This window comes from Mus musculus, chromosome 5, assembly GCF_000001635.26.
Source record: "Mus musculus strain C57BL/6J chromosome 5, GRCm38.p6 C57BL/6J".
NCBI classification, from domain to species: domain Eukaryota; kingdom Metazoa; phylum Chordata; class Mammalia; order Rodentia; family Muridae; genus Mus; species Mus musculus.
Window position 1 is genome coordinate 139,374,080 of NC_000071.6, and position 22,571 is coordinate 139,396,650.

At 53.7% G+C, this 22,571-nt stretch overlaps 2 protein-coding genes across 7 annotated transcripts in view; one reads left to right on the forward strand and one right to left on the reverse strand.

Annotated features, from left to right (window-relative positions):
* Positions 1 to 22,571, reverse strand: part of 3110082I17Rik (RIKEN cDNA 3110082I17 gene) — a 100,796-nt gene that overhangs the window by 14,341 nt on the left and 63,884 nt on the right. The gene's annotated exons all lie outside the window — the stretch shown is intronic.
* Gpr146 (G protein-coupled receptor 146) lies at positions 3,618 to 22,336 on the forward strand. Of its 5 annotated transcripts, XM_030254916.1 has the most exons (3): positions 3,627 to 4,426; positions 4,789 to 6,664; positions 18,343 to 22,336. In XM_030254916.1, exon 3 carries the CDS (start codon positions 18,366 to 18,368, stop codon positions 19,365 to 19,367), a length of 1,002 nt encoding a protein of 333 aa, XP_030110776.1. In that variant the 5' UTR covers positions 3,627 to 4,426; positions 4,789 to 6,664; positions 18,343 to 18,365; the 3' UTR covers positions 19,368 to 22,336. The 5 variants fall into 5 exon arrangements, 4 of the variants coding, with proteins under 4 accessions (NP_001349135.1, XP_030110776.1, NP_084534.2 ...); NM_001362206.1 differs by lacking the exon at positions 4,789 to 6,664 and having other exon boundaries at positions 3,618 to 4,426; NM_030258.5 differs by lacking the exon at positions 3,627 to 4,426 and having other exon boundaries at positions 6,560 to 6,664.

The window sequence follows — 22,571 nt, forward strand, 5'->3', positions numbered from 1 at the left end:
CCTCCCAGACACCTAGCAATAGTTATCACATGCTGCCTTCACTATCTGCACCCTGCCAGGTGCGGGTGACCTGGCAACAGAAGAGGACTGCCCACTACCCCAGCCCCTCTTCCCTCTCTCTTTCCCTCTTTACCCCTGCCCCCGTGCTCCTGGCAGGCCTCTCTTCCTCTCTCTTTCTGTCCTCTGTACTCTCCCTGCCCTCTGCCCTGGTAGCTCTGCTTGCCCCACCCCTTCTCCAGCCCCACCCCCAACTCCTTCTTCCAAATAAACCTCTTTTATACCAAGTCTGTCACATGTGTGATTTTCAGGGGGACACTTGGCACGGGACTGCCAGGTTCCCCCTTACCCCTGCAGCCACTGCACTGAATTTCATAACACCTCTCAATACACCTGTCTGTAGCCATGCACAGAGCTGCAGGAAATCCAACTCCTCCTGGTGCAGCAGGCAGGGTGGGGGTGAGCACTGCTTGAAGGGTTTTTTTTTTTTAACATAATTATTTATGTGCTGGAGAGATGGATCAGTGATTCAGAGCACATCCTCTCTCCCCAAATCCTGGGTTCGATCCCTAGCACCCACACTCTGCAGCTCACAGCTGGGACTCCAGTCCCAGGGATTCTGGCAAGCACTGTGGACACGGTGTATGCACAGACAAGCTGCTTCATACTCGTGCTTAAATAAAAAGGAAGGAGTGCCAGGGTTACAGCTGCCTGTCACCACATCTGGCTTGCTTTTCTCTCCTATTTTAAAATTCTTTTTAGATTTATTTGTTCATGTGTGTGGATGTTTGCCTGCATGCATGTGCATACATGTGCATACCAGGCGCCTGCCTGTGAGGGCAAGACGAGGGCACTGGATCTTCTGGGACTGCAGTTACAGGTGGTTGTGAGCCACATATGAGTGCTGGGAATTCAACCTTTGTATTCTGGAAGAGCAGCCAATGCTCTTAATGGCTGAGTCATCTCTCTGCCTCCCCCCACCCCCTCTTTTGAGACAGGATCATTCTGTATAGCCCTGACTGTCCTGGAATTTACCAGGTTGGCCTTGAACTCCCAGTCCACCTGCCTCTGCCTCTGCTTCCTAAGGTGTGTGCCACTGCACCTGGCTTCCTTTTGCTTTTTTATTTCCCTCTTGGTTCCAGGGGTTGAACTCAGGCCATCAGGGTCGAGTGGCACGAATGCTTACCAGTGAGACATCTCACTGCCCATGATGTTCCTTTGGTGGGGGTGGGTGGAGAGGTGAGCACATGCCGAAGAGCGGGCAGAGGGTAATTTAAGGGAATTGGTTCCCTCCTTTTGTCACCTGGGTTCTTGGGGTTCAATTCAGGCCTGGTGCCAGGAGCCTTTACTGGCTAAGTCTTCTTTGCTGACCCTGGTCTCACTCTTTAGCTCAGGATAGCCTCAACCTCTTAGCAGTCCTTTTGCCTCTACGCCAAGTGGAGCACAGTGAAGCTGAACACACAGGACACAACCGAGTGACTAAGCGGGGCCGAGCTTCCATTAAGCCTGCCGAAGGACGTTAGAATCAAGGCGAGCGAGCTGACCCTTTGTGCAAACCCCTCTGGAGCTTCTGTAAGAGACAGAAGATGGCTTTTGTGTGATGCTTGCCTTGTAGACACAAGGACCCAGGTTTGGCTCCTCAGAGCCTTAGTTTCTCTTCCTGTTCTGATACAATTCTCTGACAAAGGCAACCTAAGAGAGAAAGGGCTTATTCTGGCTCTCAGCTTAAGGCCAAGTCCACCATAGCAGAGAAGTCAAGGCACCAGGAAGTTGAAGCAGCTGATAACATGGCGTCAGGAAACAGGGAGAGACGAAAGCTCAGCTCCCTTTCCCGGGTTACACAGTCACGTGCCCAGCCCCGGGGACGGTCCTGCCCAAAATAAAGATGGGTCTTTTCACATTAATTAACACACTCAGATAATCCAGAACAGGACTGTCCAGAGGCCTGTCTCCCAGGAGATTCTAGGTGCTGTCAAGCTGACAATCAACACTACCCAACACACCAGGCATCCAAGTAGAGTCTGGCATGGCTCACTCTTGTTAATCCTGGGAATAGGGATGGGGACAAGAAGGTCCCTAGAACTCTCTGGCCAGCCTGCCTAGTCTAATTGGTGAGTGCCAGGAGGAGCAAGTATCCTGGCTAGTTTTATGCCAACTAGGCACAAGTAAGAATCATTGGAGAGGAGAGCCTCAATTGAGAAAATGTCTCCATAAGATTGTGCTGTAGGCAAGCCTTGTTGGGCATTTTCTTAATTAGTTATTGATGTGGGAGGGCTCAGCCCACTGTGGTTAGTGCCATCCTGGTAGTCCTGGGTTCTATAGGAAAGCAGGCTGAGCACACCATGGGAGCAAACCAATAAGCAGCACCCACCATGGCCTCCGCACCAGCTCCTGCTTCTTGGTTTCTGCCTGCCCTGTTTGACTCCCTTCCATGGTGAAGTATACTATAAACCAAATAAACACTGTTGCTTTGGCCATGGTGTTTTGTCACAGCGACAGCAACTCTAACGAGGACAGGGAGAGACTTCATATTGAAACACAAGGTGAGGAGAGGCTGAGAAAGACACATGAGTTAACGTCTGGCCTGCACTCACAGGGGACTGCGAGCACACACTTTGGTTGTGGCTGGACACCCTCATGGCGGCCCATCTGCCTTGCGCTGCACAGGTTCCCTGAGGTTACATCTTGAGTACACACATGTGTGATAGCAAAAAGTCTGGTGTTTGCAGCAGTCCTGCCTTCAGGAGCCTAGAGCAATCAGCTTCCATTATATCATCAAAGAGTTAAACCAGCTGCTGCCTTCAGGGTCATTCACTGGGCTTACCTACTGACAGTTCCTTTGCTCAAGACAGCCTGGGAGAGCCCAACAGCACCAGGAATGGGCTCTCACTGCCCATCCCTCAGAATACTTGTTAACACAGGGAACTGAACATCTTACTAGATTTAAAGAGCTTATCATTAGCGCCACTAGTGTTAGGATTTTTGCAGCATCAAGACCTCACCTGTCTATAGAGAAGAGAGTTCCTGCTTTACTGAGGTCAACCCAGGAAACCATCCAGACCACCCCTGCTATGCACGAAGCCCAACCCCAGCCACAGACACTATTCACAGGAGGGGACCTTCCTACCCACTGTTTCATGGGCACTCAGTGGCCTCTGAAAGCTCCATTTCTTTCAGGATGCGGTGCTGAAGTGGGCTAGCCTGCAGCCCTGTGTGTTTTTCATTGACTGCAGTCCTTCCTCTGCTCTGTGACTCTCAGCTAGAATGTCCCCTGTCACTCAGAGCAGTAGAATGGTTGTAAGTGATGGCCCAGGCAGCAAAGGGGACCCCTTGTGGGTCTGTGTATCAGGCAGAGGCACACGATGGCAACTGGGACCTGGAGGTGTTACACCCCCAGGTGAGGACACAGTGCCTGTGCTGTGCTATGGTGGCGTCACGTCTCTTTGCCTCCTAGTCAGCAGTGAGAGTGGCCCTGGTGGGTGGGGAACAGTATCTCTGGCACACAGGCCAAGAGAGGACAGGATATTGGGGGTGGGGGTGGGGGGAGAGGAATTCAGACTCATGCGTCTCTATTTTTAGCACTTGCCAGCCGGAAAACCACCTCCTTCTCCTTCCCGTCTCTTCAGCTGCCACCGTTCGTGCCCGAGGTGATCTGCGTAGGGCTCAGAGTACCAGCAGGGCTATGGCAGGCTTGTTCTGATGCAGAGCTCCTCAAGTCTCAGGCTAGAGAGGGTGAAGGTGAGGCTGTGGGGAGCAGGGTTCCCAGGGCCACAGGAAAGGCTAGGGGCTTGGTGTAGCCTGGCAGGTCCACACGTCTCATTGCCCCCACCACACGTGCAGGCAATTCCTATTGCTTCTGGAGCCTCCCCAAGGGCAACTGCTCACATGCCTGTGGCTAGGGCCCTGAGAGGGGACTTTAGTTAGGGAAGGTGCTCTGTTAGTCAATAGTCCTGGATACTCCAGCTTGTCACCAACACAGAAGACCGTGATGAGATCTTCTGAGTGTGAACTGTGTCACTGCATGCCAGGTTCTCCTCTGCCAAGAGCAACCGAAAATGACATCGGGATCATCTGGAGGCCGGAAGGCCTAGCTGCAGCTGGAGATGAAGCCTGGCCCTTCTCGTGTTACTAAGGGGGAAGATCTGTTTCCACCGAGGACAGGAAAGGCCCTGGCGGGCAGCCAGGGTAGCTGACTGATGAGAAGGGATGGGAAGGGTACCAGAAAGGGCACCGGGACCTGTGCTGACAGAGATGACCTGTGGCTCACCACACAGGAACCACAGCTTCAAGTGAACTCAGACCACCTGCCTCAACCACAGCTCAACGTGGCCACCTTTCCATAGTTGGCGATCGGTGAGACGGCTCTTTTCTGTCATTCCAACACTTGGGAGACTCGGAAAGGAGGATCGCAAATTCAAGGCTAGACTGGGTAAGACACTGTGTCAAAAGTAAAATAAAATGAAGTCTGCAATATGCTAGGTTCTCAGTGGCAATAGGTTATATTCATGTAACTCTACAAATAAAGTAATTTATTTACTGAGAGAAAACCTCATGGAGATCAGGCTAGCTTTAAAAGTGCTCTAAAGGCAAGGCTGGCCTTGAGTTCTTGATCCTCCCGCCTCCTATGTGCTGGGATTGCAGGCATCCACCGCCATACATTGTTTAGGTGGTGCTGGGGATGGGTCCTAGGCTTTATGCATGTTAAGTAAGCGTTCTACCAACTTAGCTACAGCCCCTAGCCCCCATCAAAAACTAATAATTAACTTAAACATATTCCCTGCTCCTGGCCAGTGTCCCCTAGATTCGAACCTTCCCAACAATGCTCAAATGCACGAGAGAAAGTGGAGAACATGGGGAACTGGTGAGGACAGATGTAACCCCACCACCACCCCAAGCCCACGAAAGACAAATGCAACGGCTCGGGGAAACAGGGCTGCTCTCTGGTTCCTGCCCAGCATTTCGAAGTGCCCTTGTGGAATGCAGCTGATCTTATCAACTGCCACTCCAGAACAGCCAGGAAGACCTGCCAAGTCCCAAGAATGTGGCCCGGGAAGGGAAGTTCCGGGCGTTTCCATGGCGCTTGGCCTCGGCAGGGCACTGGGCTGCTGTGTGAGCTGAGACTCGTGACCACTGAGTACACGGCCCGAGCAGGGGCCATGCCTGACCCTTAGGAGCCCTCCCTGCAGCACGAGGGAGGCCAGCTCTGTGGGATTTTTCAAATATCAACCTCAGAGCACGAGGTCAGACAGCAATTCACACACCCTACCATGTCCAAGATGTCTAGCTCGGGGACATGCCTGCTCAATGGGAGGACCGCCCGCAGCCGAGTCGGCGGCTGGGCCCTCTTACTCTGAACATCTGTGCTGTGCTTCGGGTGGTGCAGAGCAGGCAGCCAGTGGGGCCTTGCACTAGGAGGGTGCTCGGTTCACCAGCAGCACTCCCCAGTTGTGAGTGAAACCTCACAGGAACCCTCTGGAAGGCCCAGGAACCCTGACACTTCAGAGTCTCACCAGGAATCCTGAGGGTCAATTATTTATGGTTTACTTTCATTTTAGATTATGTGCCTATGGAGCCCAGAGGTCCACCTTGGCCATCATTCCTCAGGTGCTGTCCACCTTGTTTTTTATAAGACAGGGTTGGCTTTTTGGGGGTGGGGGTGGTTGGTGGCCTGAAATGTGAAAGTTAGATAGGCTGGCCCAAAGGGCCCCAGCGCCTGCCACCTCCCTAGCACTACAAGCACATGCTACCACACTCAACCTTTCTGACATGGGTTCTGAGGGATCAAACATAGGTCCTCCTGCTTGCAATTGGGCCAACAACTCCAGGACCCTCCCCCCACTTTTGACAGTCTTACTTTGCAACCCCAGTTGGCCCAGAATTTGCTATGTAAGCTACAACAGCCTTGGATTTATGGCAGTCCTTGCTCTGCCTCTTGAGTGCTGAGATTATAGATGGGCACCATCATGCCCAGTTAGGCTATCTGTGTGTGTGTGTGTATTTTGTTGTTGTTACTCTTTGTTTTTTAAGATCTCATGTATCCCAGGATACCCTTCAGGTGACTATGTAGCCAGGGACAGCCTTGAACTTCTGATCCTCCCTGCTCTATCTCCTGAGTGTTGGGACTACATGTATGCACGCACCACTACCCCTGGCTTATGTGGTGTTGAGGACTAAACGCCGGGCTTCCTGACTGTTAGGCAAATACTCTAAATGGCACCATTCCCACTTTCATGTTGGACAGCAGCTACACAGTGGGTCGGAGCTGTTTTCTCCGGACAGCTCCACTTAGACGCCTCTAGGACCGGGGAAGCACAGGTCGGGGAAATTACAAACTTTAATGGGGGCAGGTGCGCCGCCCTCCAGCATTAAGGCGGCCGGCCGTGGCTGGCCAAGGGGATTGTCCGTTCGGACTGGGGGCGGAGCCTGCGGGAACTAAGCACCGGTTCCAAGAAAAGGGCGGAGCCACCGAGCTGTGGGTCGGGAGAGAGGGCAGGGCCTGACGGCGTTGCTCGGCGGGCGGGGGCGGGACCACGCGAGCAGCCCCCGGGGGCGGGACGGGGTCACGTGTGTACACAGCCCCCACGGCGTGCGCGCCGTGAGCTCCGCTGCCTCCTGCAAGCCCAGCTGCCCGCCCGCGGCCGGTGCGCGGGCCGCCGCCCAGCGAGCGGTGAGTGGGGCCCGGGGAGGGGAGCCCCTAATGCTCTGTTCCAGGCGGGAGGAGACCGCGCCAGGCTGCGCTGGGTGGACGCCAGGGACAGGGAGTGTGGTCCTGAACCCGCGGCGGGCGGTGGGTTTGCTGCCCGAGGAGGCGGACGGGCTCTCCTAGGACGCTACGGTTACCATCTTCGTCCCTTCTGTTGGTTAAGAGCGTCAGGACATTTGGAACCCGTGCGTAGAGATAGCGGAACTTGCGCCATCGGCCCTGAACATTCATCGGGCACGGGAGGCAGTACCAGCAACTAGAACCCCAAGTGAAGGGATACAGTTTCTTCGGTCCTCAGGCTTGCTGACTAGGACTAACTTAGTACCCGCTGTCCAGAACAGCACCTGCCAATTTAGCGCGCCCCGGTCTGTGATTATGTTCTTGCGAGCTGCATTCCTATTCTCGTCCTGATCCAGCAACCTGACATCTATGTCCACCTCCATGTATCAGAGGCACTGATAACCTGGGGTTAAGCTAGCTTGAAAGAACTATAAGTTAATCCTATTGAAACGCCTCTGGACGTGTCCTGAGGCCACTCCACCCATAGGGGACCAGGCACTATCTCTGTGAGTGCAAGGAAACACTATTAATAATTACACTAAGGGTACAGTCACATTATCCTAACCTGCCATGTAAGTCTTTGAAGAACAACCACAAGGTCCAGATTTCCAAACTAGAACCTCTGGTTGCTCCCAGGGTACAGTGTATCAGTGTCCCCGTGACTCTTTTTTTTTTTTTTTTTTTTTTTGGTTTTTCGAGACAGGGTTTCTCTGTGTAGCCCTGTCCTGGAACTCACTTTGTAGACCAGGCTGGCCTCGAACTCAGAAATCCGCCTGCCTCTGCCTCCTGAGTGCTGGGATTAAAGGCGTGCGCCACCACGCCCGGCTCCCCGTGACTCTTGAATGGGCTCATGAAGAAAGCTGCGACACATCCAGCTAAACCTAATGTGGGGATGCATGGGGATTTAGGTCAGAATGTGTAGGCTGAGTAGTTGGGAGGGGATGCCTGTGTGGTTCACAGACTGGAGGAGACTCTTGCAGCTCCCTGGGCATTCTCTCCTTCCTTACCCCACAATGTCCTAGCATAATCCCCTCCTTTAATGACCCAAACATACTGAGACATGAAGCCAAGCCCTTGGGGGAGTGAGATCTGTGCTCACAAGTGAGGCTCCTGTTTTCCTTAACCTGCCCTAGTTACTTGCTCCTGCCTGCAGCCTCTCAGCTTCCCTGTGGCTCGAGCTGTCCTGACCCAGCAGCCGGACAGTTCAACCTACAAGTCTGGCTGGCCAGCACTGGGTCACATGTGTCTCTGAGCTCTCAAAGGCCCTGGTGGCCCAGGACTCCAAGCACCACAGAGGCTTCAAAAGGCAGAGAGGACTCGGTCTGCAGAGAGACGTGGTTGACTTTTCAGCAGAGACGCAGAGTGACCTGTGCACCCCAATGTCCACTCTGGGGACCCTTTCATACAGGAGTTTCCCCATCTGAATTAGGAGCGCTGTAAACCCAGCAGAGCATTGTTGTGATGGGAGCAAATGTGACAAGATGAGTAAAAATAACCACCAGAGCCATGATAAGATCTGTGGCTTTGAGCACTTCCCTGCAGGTGAAGCCACACCCAGGTTTTTTTAAAAGCTGAGGTTATCAGGAGCCCAGATGGGGGTGCACGCCTACCCGGTGACTGAAACGGAGACTATCTGTTCTGAGTTTGCTCCTTGTTCTGAGGACGCCTCTATTTATCTATTTTTGTTGTTGTTGTTGCTTATTTCCCACTACCTCCTCCTGGTGTTGTGTCTGTAGTTGAGGCTACAGGCCTCAAACTGTGTTAGTCAGGGAAAGAATCCAAGTTAACAAGTAAACTGTGAGCAGAAGAATAAGTTCTCTCTTCCTCCAGGGAAAAAGGCAGCCCAGGGTCCCATATAGGCACCCTGCCTGCTCTGAGGCAGAAGTAATTTGGTCTCAGCCTCTCTATCCCCCACCCAGCTCTCCTGCAGCTGGCAGCAGCTCTCTTCAGAGAGAGACAGGGCGCTGTTTTTATGTTGTATCTAAGCAAGCTGCCTGGCCCAAGCTTGCTCCTCTGCACACAGAGAGATAGGCTGCTGTGCTCAATGGACCCAAAGCAGACTGCCTGGCCGCACTCCTTCCTCTGCAGTGTGAACTGGGGAGAGCAAGAGGCTCTGAGAATCCAAACCACTCATGTACGTCATTCAGCTTTCTTATCACAGGCCAGGAAGGCAGGGGCGGTTACAGGAATCAGCCTGAGCAATCCACGTGCGTGCGCAAAATGCCTGCCACAGCCTCTGCCTTCCTGAGCTGTGAGCTCCTACCGCTGAGTGTTGTTTGCCAAGGCTTCTGATCATCACTACAAAGGGAAATAAACATCTAGAAGTCATTTTTGAAGCACTTAATTTTAAAACATGCAGCCAAAGTTGAGTCTCCCGGTGCACAGCAAGCAGGTCCCCTTATAGCAATCCAGCAGGCCTAGAGCAGCAGATGGCCCTCTGTGACTGTTTGCATATTAATCCGAAAGTCGAAGGAGTCAGGGCATGACTGCAGTCTGGTACGAGGGGCACCGTGTCCAGTCTCTGCTGTCCTTTCATTTACAGATCTCCAGCCGGGCACTGGGGCACAGCATGGGAGCCTCCCCATCTACAGAGGCGCCACAAAATAAGATGGGAGATGGTGCCACCCAGTGCCTAGCTGAGGGCCCGAGGTCAGAGAGGTGCAGAGAGGTGTTCCCAAAGGTGCACTCAAAGGTCCACCAGACGAACAGGGAGCAAGGGCCTAGGTAGGCTAGGACTTGTAATGAAAGCCAGAGGTGGTCCCCCCCCTTTTTGTTTGTTTGTTTGTTTTCGAGACAGGCTTTCTCTGTATATCCCTGGCTGTCCCAGAATTCACTCTGTAGACCAGGCTGGCCTCGAACTCAGAAATCGGCCTGCCTCTGCCTCCCAAGTGCTGGGATTAAAGGCATGCCACACCACTGCCCTGCCAGCCCTCTCTTTTAATGGTATGAGGTATGGAATGCGGGACCTCATTGAGCATGGAAGGCAAGTGGCTTACTGTGGAGACACCTCAGCCCCTCACTGGGAGATTCTAGGCAGGCAGATGCTCTCCTGCTAAGCCACGTCCTCCGCCCTGTTTACTTTGAGACAGGGTCTCTTCCAAGTTGCCCAGGCTGGTCTTGTATCATTACTCTGCAGCCCAGACTGACTTTGAACTTGAACTCTTCCTCCCCCAGTAGTAAGTAGGTGGGATACCTAGCTTGTGCCCCTAAACAACAGAGGATGGAATTCCTGATTAACAGACAAGAAATGAAATATGGAACGTTGCATGAGTCTGCTCCAGCCATGTAGGAACAGGAGGGTCTGGGTCCACCAGCATTGTCTGGGGGCTGTTCCCTCCAGGCTACTTCTGGCCACCCAGTCTGGGTGGCCGTGTTTTTGCTAGAGAAATCCACTAGCAATGAGTTGATTTAAATATGGCATACAAGAAAAAGTCAGTGTCTCATCCTTGCTCATCTCTAAATGCTTCGACAGCCCAGTCTGAGGATGGACTCTTGTCCTTGACCGTTGTGACCAGGAGCAGGGAGCCCCGTGAGGGGTCCAAGTGGCACAGAGCCGCAAGAATTTTAAGTTACGAGTGGAACCCCCCCCTCCACACACACACACACACACACACACACACACACACACACACACACAGAGCTACTTCCCTTCCCAATTCCACATTCCTTGGAAGGCAGTGAGTGCAGGGCAGTGGAGCCGATTGTTTACCCTGCAGTTTAATACTAGAGAAACACTAGATCATCCTCACGTCCCAAGCCAGAGCCTCTGCCACCTGCCTGATGGCCGTGGTGGAGAAAGCTAGGTTCCCAGAGTGAATTCTGGAAGGTCCTGGCATTTGCCCTTGTGGCCACACCCCACCCCTCCCCACGACGGCTCACATGCAGAGTGTCTCCTGGGCCAGTGTGCTCTCATGCCCATCCTCCCTCGTTCTCCTCTTCCCATGCGTCAGTTGACACGGAGTCTGAGTGAAAGGTCACAGACCAGCTTCTGCTGCTCTGATGACAGCTAGGGGAAAAGACTAGAGCTCTGTGCCCAGTGCTTCCGGGCTTAGCAAGCACTCTTGGTGTTCTACCTCCGACATACATGCTTGGAGGAGTTTCCTAGTCTACATCTGGGGAAACCGAGGGGCAGGATGGCAGCGATCTGTCTATTCAGGCAGAAGGGCCAGTAGGCAAGCCTCAGCCCCTGTGCTTGTCTGTCACAGGCATGGGGGTTGAGCTTTCTAAGAGCTCGGAGTCCAGGCTCACAGCCTCACTGCTCCCGCGTCCATTTCAGCTCTCCTTCCTGAGTGCAGCGTATGGTCGGGCCAGAGGTGTAATCAGTACCTGTAGGTAAGGATGCTATTTAGGGCTTGGCATAGTGGCTTATGCCTGTAATCCCAGCATGCAAGAGGCTGAGGCAGGGGGATCATGAATTCAAGGCATGCCTGGCCTTCAGACTAAAACCCTGTTTAAAACAATAACAACAACAAAAGAACCCTCTATTGCAAACTAGCACAACTGTGCCTGGAACATCTTATGTTCCCTGTGGGGACAGCGTCCACTGCTTACCTATCCCCTTCCCATTCTATCTCTCAGGCCCAGTGGCCACTCCCAACTTGACCCTTGCCACGGTTAAGGAAAAGAGCACCCACACTGTTGGTTCTCTGATGCTCAAGACCCCAGTCCTCCGGCCTGTAGCATGGGAACCTGACGGTCACTTCACAGGGTATTGTTCCCCTCAGGCCTGCCTGAACCTAGTGCTGAGCGGGACCTGTTGCTTGGCAGCATAGTGACACAGAGAGCTCTGGGCAGAGGCGTTGAGACTGTCCAAGCGTGAGCCAGATATAATGGACACACTTGGAATCCCAGTACCTGGGCAGCTGTAGCAGGAGACTCACAACCCGAGGCCGGCCTGAGCTACCTAGTCTCAACAGAACCCAAGATCCCAAAGTTATGTCCTCAGGTCCTAGAGCGAGATGGGAAACTCCTGACCTGGACGGCTACTTCTTAGGAACTCCGAGCCATCTGAGTGTCGTTCTGTTCTTGCCGAGGACCCTGTCTTGCAGGCCTTGGTGGTCTGGGAGCCAGGTGAGGCTTACTTTCTTCAGTCCTCCTGGATGGCCCAGAACGATGGAGAAGGGTGACACCCACTGGGCATTGTGGATGGGTTGAATCTTCCCTTATGCTAAGGGGGCCAATGATGCAGCCTTGCCTTCTACCTTGGAGGGCACTGCGCATGACGGACTGTTCAGAAGGAGACCCACAGCCAAGTCCTCAGAATGCCAAGGGTGGTGTCTGAGGGAGAGAGAACTACCACCTATGTGCCCACCAGCCTGCTCAGCCCCAGGTACTAATTAGGCCTCACCCCACCAGGATGGAGGTGGTGCTCATTACCCGGCCTTTCGGTCAGGCTTAGAAGGGTGATGAACAGGTTGGCTGAGGTCATCCCAGAGTCAGGAAGGCAGCTTGGGCAGGAAACAGGAATGCAGAGCCCCAAGTTCTTCCCTGGTGGCTATTCTGAGCTGCCACCCTGGCTGGGGTGAGGGACTGTCTTTGCACCCACTGTCATTCCCTTCAGTCTTCTATCGACACCTCACTCAGGCCCCACAGCAAGGCTCAGTGCCATCTAGACTTGTCACATGCAAGGAGAGCCTCCTTGTCTTGATCTTGGTCCTCCATGACACCTGTGCCCTGCCCCTCCCTTTGTTGTTTTGTGGGATGGAGGAGAGACTGAGAAGCCATCAGCTGAGGGGTTTAGCTGAGTGAGGACTATCTCTGCTCTCACACAAAGCCACAATTGTCCCCCTGCTCCCGTAAGACTGGCCTCCTCGACCTTTCCTCGGTCTTCTGCTGCCTTGACATGCTGGAACCTGAAGAGCCTTCTCCTGAGGTTGTGTGTGTGTGTGTGTGTGTGTGTGTGTGTGTGAGAGAGAGAGAGAGAGAGAGAGAGAGAGAGAGAGAGAGAGAGAGAAAGAGAAAGAGAGAGAGAGAGAGAGAGAGAGAACCCACAACTTCTATATCCCCTTCCGAGAGAGAGAGAGAGAGAGAGAGAGAGAGAACCCACATCTTCCATATCCCCTTCCATGGTTCTCTGTTATTTTTGAAGCTGGAGCTCAGCGATCAATCATCTATGGGCTGGCCGGCAAGCTCTGGGGATCTGCCTGTCTCTGCCTACCCAGGGCTATGGTTACCAACACACACATTCTCCCCCAGTTTCATACAAATGCTGGATCAGGTGCTCATGTTTGTACAGTCAGTGCTTTACCAACTGATCTATCCCACCCCCTTACCCTTTTATGATTGTAATTAACAAAAGTGTGAAAGAGGGCAAGCAGATTACTATGTCATTAATGAATTCATTAACGTTTGTTAACTGCAGTCTTCTTGGGTAGCCTAAGGCCTGTGTGGTCCTAGCTCCTTTGTCCTCTTTGCTGAGGTTCCCCACACTTGGGTGAGGGGGTGCCCAGAATGAGGGACATGATGATCTACTACTACTTCAGGGCTCTGTCCGGCAAAGTTGGGGTTGAATTTGGGGCTGGTGTTGGCCAGATCCTGAGTGGGTAGCACCACCCATGACGATGTGGGTAGGGAAGGAGAGTGCGGCCTGCCACAGTCTCCTCTAGGGAGACAGACACATGTTGGGTCGGTGGAGCCTGAAACTAGCAGGACAGCTGGAGGAGGCTGGGCCTTCCAAGGCAGAGAGGTCAGAAGAAATGAAGAGCCCCACTGATGGTGTGGGGGCCACTCAGAGCTGGCAGGACTTAGCAAGATTGGGCTATGGTTGGGAGGAGCCAAGTTAAGACTGGCAGCGAGCAGAAGAGTGACAGGGCACTGAACAGGAGACAGAGTCAGGGGCTGGGCTGGCTTCAGAGGTGTGACTTGGTGCTGTGTGCTGTGCGAACCAAAGGAGACCTGGGTAGGCAGGAATTGTGGGGAAGGGCTTGGGGGATGGGAACAGCCAGAAGGAGGAATGGAAGAAAGCCATGATAAGGGCAGAGTCTGGTGGGATCAGGAGGAACATGTGTGTGTGTTGGATGGCCAAAAGGTGGCGGGCAGGTGGGATGTTCCTAGCAACACAGAGCATCCTCAAGCTTTGGCTGGGCCAGTGGGCAGTACTTAGTAGAGGAAGTGTTTTCTCCCTGGTCTGCTGAAGGGGCTGGCAACAGTTGGCAGGGCCCCAGAAGTTGGGTCATGAATGAACACTGCAGTCTCTCAGGCAGAATGTGACATGTGCTGGGGGCAGTCTCAGTGCTGGGCTCCCACCTCTGCCGTTTCCATGTTGCTGCATAGAGTGGCACCCCCCCTGGAACCTCCCCCGTCACTGGACAAACTCAGGCATCCCCTGGCAGGCGCAGAATATAGCTCTGTGGAGACCACCAGACGATTTCTCCCCAGCCTCCCACTGGTTTATGATCCAGTTTCTCAGGAAGGAAATTACCAGATGGCCTGGCTAACTGGAAAGACAGCCTAGCCCAGGTCAGAGGGTGGAAACCAAATCAGTGCTCACTGGCTACAGGAAGTCCATCTTCTCCAGCCGCAAGGGGAACAGGAAGGAAGATGCAGGGAGACAGGAACCCTGGGAAGCCTGTGAGTACATCCACACCCACATGCTATGGGGGCCAGCCTCCCCAATTCCCTTCTGTGGGTAGGGAGAACAGTTAGCTGAGACCGCTGGACTCGCTGGGATACTACTGTTAGGTGCCCACAGCCTCAACAGGGGGAACCCCACTGGAGGGTACCCCAAGTGGAACTGACTGGATTGAGGGTCCCCAAGGCCAGAGCTCTACAGCCAAGCAGAGACTTGCTATGGTTCTGGGGCCTCGCCTGCTGCTCCCAGCTGTCATTAGGCCACCCCCAACCGTTCCTCCCCAAGCTGCAGCCCACACCTTAAGGTGGCCACAGGGACATTCCCAGGGCAGAGAAGCTGGGACGGATGCTCTAGTGACAGTGTCAGACCTATGCCTCTGACGTGGTTGGTGCAGCCTACAAAGCCGCTCTGCTCTTGGGCTCTCCCCGCTGTGCCTGCTGGGAGGGGCATCTCCAAGAGCAACACCATAGCAAGCCTTGAAGAATATCACTTCTACAAAGTAAATGATAGCAAGTATGATTCTGCCTTTTTTATTTTTTTATCTGAAATAAAAGTTCTGATGAGTAAGAAAGTTTTGAACAGCAGTTACCCGCTAGCTGCTAGACAAAGCTTATCAGGTGTTCCACACTCACAGGCTGGCGAGAAGCACCTCTGAGGTACATGTAGCCTGGATAAACAGCACAGCACAGCTCTCAGACCCAGGCCATGGCAGGCAGCACATGAACATGGAGGGAATTCTACCCAGACAGACACTACGTTGTTCCACATGACGCTTTCCCTAAAGCCCAGCTGCTCGCCCAGTGCGGGCCCTGAGCCCTACCTCCTGCCCCACTTCTCACTGCAGGCCATTAGCAGTCCGGGCAGCTGCCGTGCCCACCAGGCTGCATGGGGGTCATGGAGGGCAAGCAGTCCTGCCAGGCCACAGCACTGTTGCCAAGTAGTAGCTCTCCCCTGTTCTTGTGGCCCCAGACGGGTCACATGCACGCACATCTGGAAATGCACGTGTGGGAGGCTTTGGACCCCCTGCCCCAGCTCTGGTGTTTTCAATTCTAAGCCTGCTCTGTGCCACCACTGTGCCTTCAAAGAGCCTTGTGTGTCCCTGGGCCTGCAGTGAAAGCAGCCAGCATCTCTATGGCGGAGTCTCAGAGAGGTCCAACTATTTTGTCCTTAGTTCTACAGACAAATGTCTGTTTAGTTCACTTCCTCAAGGGAAAATGGAACTCAGGACAGAACTAAACTGCTCCGGGTCCCAGGACCTGAGCTGCCTGTACCCAACCTGCAGGCCCTCCCTTGCCCAGGGGCTGGATGCTCTTCAGGGCAGATACAGAACATCCCTCCACCCACCCACCCCCAGCACAGTGCAGAGGATGTGAGCACACTTGATCTGGAGGGCAGACTGTCCAAGTGCCGCCTCTCCTCCCGAAACCAGCTGTAAACACAGATAGGGAGGGGCCTCCGTGCCTGCCAAGGGAGGCAGCAACTCTGTGAGTAATTGACTCAAGGCAAACAAGTGAGGCAGGAGTTGTGTGTGGTGCTCACGAGCATCGCTGGCTGGGGCTCCTGAGACACAGGCCCTGGCCCGGCATGCTGCCTGCTGCTGGCCTCTGGAGCCCACAGCACAGAGGAAGGAGGGACTTGTAATAAAGGTAGGAGCCTGATGGCTGTCACTCACTGCTACTGGCTTAGTGGGGCAGAGGATGAGGAGGCTAGAACTGGTGACTTGCCACCAATGTGGGTCACATAGACATGAGCGAGAGGAACAGAGCAGAATCCTTGGACAGAGTGAGTTCCTGGACAGATCTATTCAATATATATCTACAATGCAAGGTCTGGAGGGCATAGTCCCTGTCATCAGACTTGCCATAAAGCCTGAGTCCATAATGCCAGCCAAGGCCAGGTCAGCAGCAGTGGGGGGGGGGGGGTAGTGACCAGGAGAAGACAGAGCTCAACTAATACCCATCCACAGTGCCCACAGAGTACCCGCTGTACTGGCTGGTTTTGTGTCAACTTGACACAAGCTGGAGTTATCACAGAGAAAGGAGCTTCAGGTGAGGAAATGCCTCCATGAGATCCAGCTGTGGGGCATTTTCTCAATTAGGGATCAAGGGGGAAAGGCCCCTTGTGGGTGGGACCATCCCTGGGCTGGTAGTCTTGGGTTCTATAAGAGAGCAGGCTGAGCAAGCCAGTAAAGAACATCCCTCCATGGCCTCTGCATCAGCTCCTGCTTCCTGACCTGCTTGAGTTCCAGTCCTGACTTCCTTTAGTGATGAACAGCAGTGTGGAAGTGTAAACTGAATAAACCCTTTCCTCCCCAACTTGCTTCTTTGTCATGATGTTGGTGCAGGAATAGAAACCCTAACTAAGACAACCTACCCTTCCCTGAGGACTGTGACACTGTGATCTGATGGGTAAGGCTCCAATAACGTGTGGCACCAGTAGCCACCAAACCCAGGGGTCACATATCCTTTATCTCGGGCCTTCTGTGCTAAGTGCTAGGGGAGGTGCCACAGAACAGAAGGGAAGAGAAGAGCGGTCCCAGGGGAGGTGACCAGAAATGATAGACACCACAAAGAGACACACTTCAGGAGTTGGTGTACACCGACCCTCCAAGGGCCAGTTTCTAGCCCCCCATGAAGCAGGCAGGGGATTGTCTGGTGGAGGATATAGCAAGCACTTGTCCTTAAAGGAGGTCAGGGCCACTTAGTACTAGGCAGGGCCCCACTCCTTGCCTTCCCCTAGCTGCTGGGAGAACAGGTGAGGACTGCAGGGTCTTTACTCAGTGGCCTCCCATGCCTGCATCTGAATGCATCCCAGCATCACCTGCCGAGCGGATCCCTGTGTGCCTGACCTGGGGAGGAAGACAGGCTGTGTACAGACACACAGGCTGTGGAGCAGGCCTCCCTTTCCCCCAGACCTCGCTGCCAGTGTGCATCTGTGCTGGCAGAAGGGCCCTCCACTCACTGCTGTGACCCACAGCCCACACTCCTGCAGTCGGCTGTGGAGAGCAAGTGGGGGACAGCCCTTAGTCCCAGCGGGGACCCAAGGCAGCAGGACCAGTGCCAACACCATCAGCCTGGCTTCCTCGCTTTGTCCCTGCACTCTGGGAAACAGGAATGTTCGCTTCCAGTGTGTCTGCTCGGGGTGCTGTTTCTCTTTTGATTTTGTGCCTGGAGGTCTAGTTGGGCCAAGGTGTAGTTTGAATGTAAAGTTCCCCACTAAAGAACTGGGTGTCCCCGAAGGACAGGTGAAGAGGAATTCTCTATAGACCCACTTGCCAAACTCGCACTCACTTAACATCAAGACTGACTGGACAGACTGCAACATGGGCTCTGTGCTGCCCCGTGGGTCAGTGACCATGGGGGAGGAAAGGAATGCCCGGGCTCACCCAGGCCTCCCACGTCTCCCAGCATTGCTGGATCTAGGTGCCCAGCAACCTAGCAAGCTTCAAGATAACTACAAAGGGCCTGCCCATCTGAGGGAAATTATGTGGGCACAATGCAGCCAGCATCCATGTTCAGTCCCAGGCCTTGTCAGCCTGGGAGGTGCCTGTGCCTCCTGCCTCCTGCCTCCACACACCTCCCGGGCAGCTCTTCAGGCCCCGCTCTCAGGGTACGGTGCAGGGGGCTACAGGTGTGCAACACCCAGGCAGGTGTGTCTCCACATTACCAGATGACAGGCTATACTTAGGTCCTCTACACAAGAAAGAGGGGGCAAGGAGGCAGGCAGCCTTGCACTGCCAAGTGGTTTGAGGTTCTGTGGGTTCTGTCCCCAAAGAGTCCCCTAACCCGTGCCAAAAGGTAGCAGCAGCTCTGCTCCTGGTGGAGTAGTGGCACAGGAAGGCACACAAAAGCCTCTCTGGTGGGTCACCTGGGATTTTGGTTTCCTTCATAAAGAGTCCAGGAGTCTCACCAAGGCGATGAATGGCTCCAGCCGCCTGACCCGGACACACACACACGCTGGCAGATGCCGGCACAGGACAGTGGTGACTAACTCTGTCCCTCTCTCTCAACAGCTGCGAAGCTGGGGTGAGCTGCCATGTGGAGCTGTGGCCCACTCAACAGCACAGCGTGGGCTGAGGAGCCGCTGTGCCGGAACCTGCGCCTGGGGCTGTGGGTCCTCTCGCTGCTCTACCTGGGGGCAGGGGTCCCTGTGAGCTTAGGCTATAATGCTCTTCTGGTGCTGGCCAACCTGGCCAGCAAGAACACCATGACCATGCCCGACGTGTACTTCGTGAACATGGCCGTGGCGGGGCTGGTGCTCACGGCACTGGCACCTGCGTACCTGTTGGGCCCTGCCCACTCCAGGTGGGCCCTGTGGAGCCTCAGCAGTGAGGCCCATGTGACACTGCTCATCCTGTTCAACGTGGCTTCCCTGGTGACCATGTACTCCACTGCACTGCTGAGCCTTGACTACTACATCGAGCGTGCCCTGCCACGCACCTACATGGCCAGTGTGTACAACACCCGGCACGTGTGTGGCTTCGTCTGGGGAGGGGCGGTGCTCACCAGCTTCTCCTCCCTGCTCTTCTACATCTGCAGTCACGTGTCTTCTAGAATCGCTGAGTGTGCCCGGATGCAGAACACGGAGGCAGCCGATGCTATCCTTGTGCTCATCGGCTACGTGGTGCCAGGTCTGGCTGTGTTGTATGCCCTGGCACTCATCTCGAGAATCGGGAAGGAAGACACACCCCTGGACCAGGACACCAGCAGGCTGGACCCCTCGGTGCACAGGCTGCTGGTGGCCACCGTGTGCACTCAGTTTGGCCTCTGGACACCTTACTACTTGAGCCTGGGGCACACAGTGCTGACGTCACGGGGGAGGACCGTGGAGGGGCATTATCTGGGCATCCTACAGGTTGCTAAGGACCTGGCCAAGTTCCTGGCCTTCTCAAGCAGTTCTGTGACACCACTGCTCTACCGTTACATCAACAAAGCCTTCCCCGGCAAGCTCCGGCGGCTGATGAAGAAGATGCACTGCGGGCGCCGCCACTGCTCCCCCGACCCCTCGGGGATACAGCAGGTGATGGCACAGGCGTAGCTAACCCTCCCTGGGCTGACCACGAGGAACACTAAAACTCAACTGGACACATAGCACTTTGTTCCCCAGGCACATGGAGCTTCCAGCCCAGGAGACACGCTGAAGCCAGAGATGCACAGCGGGGCATTTCTCTTGATGTTTCCTGTTTTCCCCTAAAAGGCCAACCTTGGTCTTATGCTGCATGGTGGAAAGCAGAGGTGCCCTGTGTGAACAGGCTGCTTCTGACTAACCTTCCCACCTTCTCCCTCAAGGTGTGTGCCTTTCTCCCAGGGACATCTTCAAGGTCCATGTCCTCACAAGCAGGCTGACCTTCGGCCTCCCTGGTATTTGGGCTTTCTAAATGAAGCGATGAAATCTAAAGCCAGTATTTATACTTCATATTGACATGATACTTGATTCTCCTATTATTATTTTTTTAAAAATAGAAGTGTTAGAAAGATACCTAGTATTAAGAAGAAGGCACTTCAGGGGAATGTGGCTGTCGCTGATACCAGTGTTAGAGCTTGAGGACAGGACAGTGGGCCTGTCAGGCCTGCAGCAGCTACACAGCCATTGCTGACAGTGACAGCTATGGAGCACTGGCCCTCTCCTCTACTGAGAGAGGATCTTTCCAGTGCTTCAACATATGCATATACATAAATGGAAAAAAAAGAAGTGTGTTCTCTTAGTGCCAAAGGCCTTCTGGAGACCTGGATATGGTAGAGGGTTAGCCAGGCATAGAAGGAAAAGGCAGGATGGTATGAGACCACGGCTCCAAGATGACCAGGGACTGGCATCAGGGAAAGGGCCCTGCTTGGCCAGTTTCACACAGCTGTGGGTGGCACATGAGGAGGCTCACCTCCCACAGGTGCCTGGATCCAGGCCTCACCCACGTGCTTCTGGGGTCTTTTACCATCCTCATGTTTGGTAATTATCTACTCTAATGTGGGCATGAAAAGAATTCCCACCACCCGAATTCTCTCGGCTACATGGCAAGCCCACAAGTCCCTGCCCCCAGTTCTAAAGCTCTCCATGTGACCATCTCACCCCTGTCTCTACAGAAGGCGGGTGTGTGACCCACATTCAGTGGCCTTCTTGCATGGCCCCACAGCTGGTCCTGGCTGTCTGGGAACTGCTGCTCTGAGTCAGTAACTTTAGTGTTATCTATTCTATGCAAACTCCATCTCCATGGACGGTGACGGCTCCAGTTAATCTGCCTTAAGGAGAAACACGAGGCCCGCAGCCCTAGCTGTGACCTACTGGGCATGCTCTGTGGGTCTCAGTTCATGAATAAACCAAAGGGCTGGGTTAGACAGGCATCTTCAGAGTTGCTTACGGCTGTAGAATTTTGTTTTGAGGACTTTAAATTGGCAAACCTGACTTTCCCTACCCCCGCCCCAGGTGCACAGCTGAGTGAAGGCTCTGAAAAGCTAATGGCTTCCAGGCTTCCCACCCTGATAGCCACAATGAACACCTTAACGCTTGCTGAGGAAACAAGAACCCTCACCATGAAGGTTCTAGCTAGACCTGGCCTGCAGGCCACGGTAATTCTCCTATGAGAGCAAGCCCAGGGACCAAGGTCACATCAAACAAAAGGCAACCTATGCTCTGGGGGTCATAGAGGAAACAGGCTTCAGGTGGGCAGGGCTGTTTGTGATGTTGGCGCCCCAGTTTAACAGTCTTTGCCCTGGGGACCGTTTTATACCACTTACTCCAGGCAGAGGTCCAGAGAGGGGCAGACCCCCAGGTCCAAGTGGGGTTGTACGCCCTAGAACCCTCCACCCCAGTCACCCCCAAGCATGATAGAGAGAGGCCCAAACCATGTTCCTTTGTTGCACTTTTTCAGTCACATTAGGTACAAACTGGCGAGGTTCTAGGGGACCCTTGAGGGGTTGGAAGCCAGGACCAGGAATGTGTGACTGCCATCAATTGTATAGCCAATCACTGCCTACCTGGGTCTTCCTTGTGGAGCCGCACATGGCCAGGGTAGTGGCCATCTGCAGTGCTGACCCCTTTGCTGTAGAGACCCCTGGAGCAATGCACTCTCCTACCCGGGGCCCCATTTCCACCACCTGCCTCCTTCTTGCCCCAGCTTTCCTTTCCATCACAACCACCCAAGCTCAGCAGCCACTGGTGCTCAGACATCTGCTGTCCCTGATGCTGTTCATCACGTGTCCCCAGTGTCTGCTTCCCAATTCTGCCCTGCACCTTGCACCTCCCAAAGTAGGAAAGAACCTAAACCACACAAAGAAGAGGTTACTGCAATGGGGTGTGTGTGTGTGTGTGTGCGTGCCCATGTCTATGTACGTGTGTGTGTGCCCATGTCTATGAACATGTGTGTGTGCCCATGTCTATGAACATGTGTGTGTGCCCATGTCTATGAACATGTGTGTGTGCCCATGTCTATGTACGTGTGTGTGTGCTCATGTCTATGAACATGTGTGTGTGCCCATGTCTATGTACATGTGTGTGTGTGTCACTCAGTGATGCTTTCTTACATGAGTTTAAGACTCCAGGCAAGACACACATTTCCCCAAGGCTTCTTAACTTAGCTGTCGACACTTCTTGGTGGTTTTAATTTACAATGAATGCTCTTATTTTCATTAACTAGTAAGAAAGCTTGCTATGTGTCATTATTCAGGATTCCAGAAGGTGACCTTTTTTCTTGGGTTTCCTTCTCAATGCCACATGACACGACATAGGAAACCAGGCCCCTTGCTCACTGGGGCAGATATACTCAGGAACCAACAGACACCTGTTCTGTCAGAGAAAGCATTCGGCAAAGGTCAGCCCAGAGAGAAGGTCTGACGTTCATCTGTGTGTCTGGTTCTTGGGTTTAAGCCCGTGGGAAGATGTGGGTTTTCTGACTCCTTTCCTACAGGATCCACCCCAGACCCTAGATCCATTTGCCAAAATTCTGTGAATGTGAAAAAGAAACTACTGATGGGATCCACACTTCTGAAGACTATTAAATTATTTAACACTCATCACCCTGTTTCCCTTTATGTTTTTTTTTAAATAGTGTTGGGGAGGGACAGGGTTCGAACACCAGGGCTTTGCACCCGCACCTACTACTAAGCAACAGTCAGGTCAATGTCTTATTTCCTACACTGTGTGCTTCTAGGATACATGATTTGTATGAGGAACCAGCAAGCAAAGTCCCTTAAAACTGGTTGTTTCTTGGCTGCATATGCAGCTCAGTGGTAGAGCACTTCCCTGGCACAC